Genomic DNA, 5,270 nt, shown 5'->3' on the forward strand with positions numbered 1-5,270 from the left:
ATACTATAATACTAGACCTGTACTATAATACTAGACCCATACTATAATACTAGACCTGTACTATAATACTAAGCCTGTACTATAATTGTAGGCCTGTAGTATTGGGGAGGCTGTGGTGTAGTGGTAGAGCAGCCAGCTTTGGGACTCGCAAGTCACAGGTTCAACTCCCCACCATGCCCACATGCCGTTGTGTCCTTGGGCAAGACACTTCACCCACCTTGCCTACTGATGGTGGTCTGAAGGTCCGGTGGCACCTGTGTATGGCAGCCTCGCCTCTGTCAGTGTGCCCCAGGGCAGCTGTGGCTACAATGTAGCTTACCATCATCAGTGTGTGAATGGGTGANTCCCCTCTTCCAGCCGCCTCATGTGTCAATGGGCAAGACACTTCACCCGCCTTGCCTACTGATGGTGGTCTGAGGTTTCCGGTGGTGTTGATGCATGGCAGCCTCGCCTCTGTCAGTGTGCCCCAGGGCAGCTGTGGCTACAATGTAGCTTACCATCATCAGTGTGTGAATGTGAGTGTGAATGGGTGAATGTCTGTAGTGTGAAGAGCTTTGAGTGTCCTGGATGGATAGAAAGGCGCTATATAAGTACAGTCCATTTACTATTTACTATAATACTAGACCCATACTATAATACTAGACCAGTACTATATTACTAGCTCTGTACTATAATACTAGACCCATACTATAATACTAGACCAGTACTATATTACTAGCTCTGTACTATAATACTAGACCCATACTATATTACTAGACCAGTACTATATTACTAGCTCTGTACTATAATACTAGACTTGTACTATAATACTAGACTTGCACTATAATACTAGACCAGTACTTTAATAACACCAGTCCTCGGTGTGACAACCTGAAGTTTTCATTATTCCATATATTCTAACTTGTTTGTAACTTGTTTGATCACTGATGCACAGAACTGCAGCACAGTGATCTCTACGACTCGTTTCCACCCTCATTCAGGTCACACACTGACACCAGATCCTCCTAAACTGGACCATGATGCTTTGAACTGAGCAAAGATGGTGGCATCCACCAAACAGTCCATTGGGTAATGTAGGGTACTGCTCTATCAACAGGGCACATGTAAGAATTCATATCCATCATTCATCCATCAATCATCCACTCATCTATCATCCATCCATGTTCAGACCCCTCTTTCCTCAGCCACCTTCTGACCACAGGTGAGGGTAGGAATGTAGACCGACGTAGACCACAGTCCTGCAGAATCTGCACCTGTAGATATCAGCCTTCATTCTTCCCTCACTGTGAACAAAGCCCACAGCACACCCATTTCTGTGTGAGGACCATGGCCTCAGATTTGGAGGTGCTAATCTGTGAATGGCATCATGGCCCAATGACACCAACAGAACCATATTATTCACAGATAGAGACCTGATCCTGAGGCCACAGAACTGGACCCCTTCTGCCCCCTGGCTGCTCTGAGCACTTCTGTTCAGAACGTCTATGAACAGAATCTGTGACCACAGGCAGTCCCTCCAAACTGGTTCTTTGACTGGGTTGGTTTGTTTCTTCTTTGATTGTTATCAACAGTGTTTCTGTAAGACCTGCAGCTGGAGCACCCAGCTGTTCCTCTGAACATGTGTGTTTTGGGACGGCAGTTCTGTAGACTCCTGATGTTGGACTTGGATTCAGGCTTGCTGACCTGAGTTCCCCCAGAGGAAGTTTTGTTGAGATCAAAGACTCCAGTGGGGGTTCTGGTCTGAACTAACAGTTTCTCTTCCAAGGGTCAGACGTTGTTAAGGCGGGGCCTGCAGATCTGAGCGTTAGTGATTGGTTGAGGGAACCCTGAGGCAGACAGGAAATCAGTTCTTGTCCAGAAGATGTCCAAAAGCAGTCCATCACAAACTGAAGTTCTCCTTCTAGGGTGGAGGAAAACACCTGCTGCTCTTTTCTTGTCCTCAGCTGATTGGTTGGTCAGATCAGCTGATTGGTTGGTCAGATCAGCTGATTGGTTTATCAGATCAGTTGATTGGTTTGTCAGATCAGCTGATTGGTTGGTCAGATCAGCTGATTGGTTGGTCAGATCAGCTGATTGGTTGGTCAGATCAGCTGATTGGTTTGTTAGATCAGCTGATTGGTTTATCAGATCAGTTGATTGGTTGGTCAGATCAGCTGATTGGTTGGTCAGATCAGCTGATTGGTTGGTCAGATCAGCTGATTGGTTGGTCAGATCAGCTGATTGGTTTGTTACATCAGCTGATTGGTTTGTTACATCAGCTGATTGGTTTGTTACATCAGCTGATTGTTTTGTTACATCAGCTGATTGGTTAGTCAGATCAGCTGATTGGTTAGTCAGATCAGCTGATTGGTTTGTTAGATCAGCTGATTGGTTGGTCAGATCAGCTGATTGGTTGGTCAGATCAGCTGATTGGTTGGTCAGATCAGCTGATTGTTTTGTTACATCAGCTGATTGGTTAGTCAGATCAGCTGATTGGTTTGTTAGATCAGCTGATTGGTTTGTTAGATCAGCTGATTGGTTTGTTAGATCAGCTGATTGGTTGGTCAGATCAGCTGATTGGTTTGTTAGATTAGTTGATTGGTTGGTCAGATCAACTGATTGGTTGGTCAGATCAGCTGATTGGTTTGTTAGATCAGCTGATTGGTTGGTCAGATGAGCTGATTGGTTTGTTAGATCAGTTGATTGGTTTGTTAGATCAGTTAATTGGTTAGTCAGATCAGCTGATTGGTTGGTCAGATGAGCTGATTGGTTTGTTAGATCAGTTGATTGGTTTGTTAGATCAGTTGATTGGTTGGTCAGATCAGTTGATTGGTTTGTTAGATCAACTGATTGGTTTGTTAGATCAACTGATTGGTTGGTCAGAGCTCTACAAGGTTTCCCACTGCCATAACATTACAAACTAATGAACAACGTTCTAGAAAGTTCCAGAACCTGGAAGTCAAAGTTCTGAGGAGGTCTTGTCAGAAAAGCAGCTTTGGAGTCACAGTTCATTAAATGTGCTTTTTGATGACTGGTTCTGGTTCTGGTTCTGGTCAGGCAGAAGAACACTGAGGTTAGTTAAACTGATGTTGAAGGCAGTCCAGTTCATTTTACACTTCAGAAATCAAGGACACTCTGATCTGTTAAAAATATTTCCTGGTTTTCATTGTTTGAGTCTAGCTTGGGTTCTTGAGTTGTCCAGGAATGGTTCTGGATTCATTTTACATTGGTTCTGAAATGGTTCTGGATCAGGCCTGGCTTTGTTCAGGATTTGTTCTAAATCTGTTCTGGATTTGTTCTGCCGTCCAATCAGGACTGATTCCTAAGACTCTGCCTTCATCATCATTGTTCTTCATCAGAATCAGGTGTTGTCCCCTTCTGCCTCATCAGCAAGCTCCTCCCCCTCCTCCTCCAGACTCTCCACGATTGGCTGGTGGCTCAGAGGCTCCTCCCCTCTCCCAGCTTTGGACAGGATGTCCATCCACCTGCGCTGTAGCTCCTCCCCCTCTGCACTGAAGTAGAGGGTCAGGTGACTCTGGGAGATCTTGAAGGCGTGTCGTCGCTCCAGGCGGTCACATGACTCAGGTAGAGAGACCTCGAAGCCAATCAGAGGCATGCTTCGCTGTGCCTTCACGTCCTGTGATAAACAAAAACAACCAAACTGTGTTCTGATTGGTCCTCTCAAGGTTTTTCAGTCATTTTCTCACACATGCACACATGTTTGTGTTTCTACCTTTATTAGGACTGTTCATTGAATTCCATTCATTTCCAGTGGTTTCTACAGCTAAACTGTGACATATTAGCCTAAACCCAAATATGGACTTCCACCATACTAGGACCGGTCTTTGGTCCCCATTAGGACTACTGGTTCTGACAAGGTACACACACACACACACACACACACACACACACACACACACACACACACACACACACACACACACACACACACACACCACTACCCAGCTAATCAGAAGAAGTCATTGTACAGTGTCCTCAGGTATCAGAGGTAAGGCTTGTGTGGGCGGAGACAGCGGACATGTGACTGCATGATGGTGGAATCAAACCTTCAACCTGACCTCTGACCCACAGAGCTCTGTGGGGTAATGATGAACCCTGACCAGCTGATGCAGTGAAACCCACCTGTGGAGCTCCATAGATGTAGAGCACCAGCGGCTCGTTTTCAGGGATGACAAACCAGGCTTTCTGCCAGCTCCGCCCACTTCCTTTCTCCATGTGATGAAGAAAACTACAGATCAAGCTGTTCTCGGCTGCCAGCGAGGCCTGTTTCTAAGGCAACGAGGAGGCAGACAGACAGAAAATCAGTAAGTGTCGAACAGCAGAAACGCTCGACGATGTCACACTGACCTCCAGAATGGAGCGCCTCCTCTGGCTGCTGCTGCTCAGACCGCCGGGCGACGGCGAGGCGCCCACCAGAGTCACGTAGCAGTCCACACAAACACGATTGGTCCGGTTGTTGTCGTACGACAGACGAGCACGGAACTCGGAGCATTTCCCACAAACCACCTGTGGTCAGGATCAGGGTCAGGATCAGGGTCAGGATCAGGGTCAGGGTCAGGGTCAGGATCAGGGTCAGGGTCAGGGTCAGGAAACGATCATGACTGCTGTGATGAACATACGTGTCCGCAGGCCTTGCAGTGGTGCCGTCTCTTGGTGATGGAGTTGAACGGCTCCTGGCACTTCATGCACAGCGTCACCTCCTTCTCTCTGATGGGAGTCGGAGCTCGTTTCCCCAGTTCTACACAGCTCTGAAACCCAACAGAACCAACGTCAAACTTCCTCGTAGAACACATGAAGAACAACAGAGTACTTCCAGTTCAGTCCAAAACCTGAACCATTACAACAAAGTTAAACTAAAATACAGAAACACACTATAAATATAACAACACAACTTCAGCTCTGATGGAACCTCAGACTCATCCCTGATCAAATCTGAAGAAGAAGGTCTTCAAAGACTCAAAGACTGGTCCACAGCTGTGGAGCAGCAGCTACCAAACCCTGAGCAGCTCCAGGAACATCTGACACTGGTTGGTAGACCAGAGTGCTCTGACTGGACTGGAGATGTTCAGAAGACCACAGGAATATGACGGGGCCAGAACACTGGGTTTATGAAAGAAAACCTCAGGTCAGGGTCAGGTCAGGTCAGGGTAGGTCAGGGTCAGGTCAGGTCAGGTCAGGTCAGGTCAGGGTCAGGTCAGGTCAGGTCAGGTCAGGGTCAGGTCAGGTCAGGGTCAGGACAGGGTCAGGTCAGGTCAGGGTCAGGACAGGGT

The 5,270-nt window shown here is 47.0% G+C and overlaps 1 protein-coding gene across 1 annotated transcript in view; it reads right to left on the reverse strand.

The window, feature by feature from the left end:
- Positions 1–2,891: 2,891 nt before the first annotated feature.
- The window catches only part of fgd1 (FYVE, RhoGEF and PH domain containing 1), a gene marked incomplete in the record, with an annotated part of 21,839 nt that continues 19,460 nt past the window's right edge, over positions 2,892–5,270 (reverse strand). The window contains 4 exon segments of the mRNA XM_014030214.1: positions 2,892–3,616; positions 4,123–4,269; positions 4,348–4,506; positions 4,620–4,748. Of these exon segments, the coding sequence (XP_013885668.1) occupies positions 3,341–3,616; positions 4,123–4,269; positions 4,348–4,506; positions 4,620–4,748 (711 nt within the window).

The sequence above is a fragment of the Austrofundulus limnaeus genome, unplaced genomic scaffold, assembly GCF_001266775.1.
Source record: "Austrofundulus limnaeus strain Quisiro unplaced genomic scaffold, Austrofundulus_limnaeus-1.0 Scaffold1018, whole genome shotgun sequence".
Classification (NCBI taxonomy): Eukaryota; Metazoa; Chordata; class Actinopteri; order Cyprinodontiformes; family Rivulidae; genus Austrofundulus; species Austrofundulus limnaeus.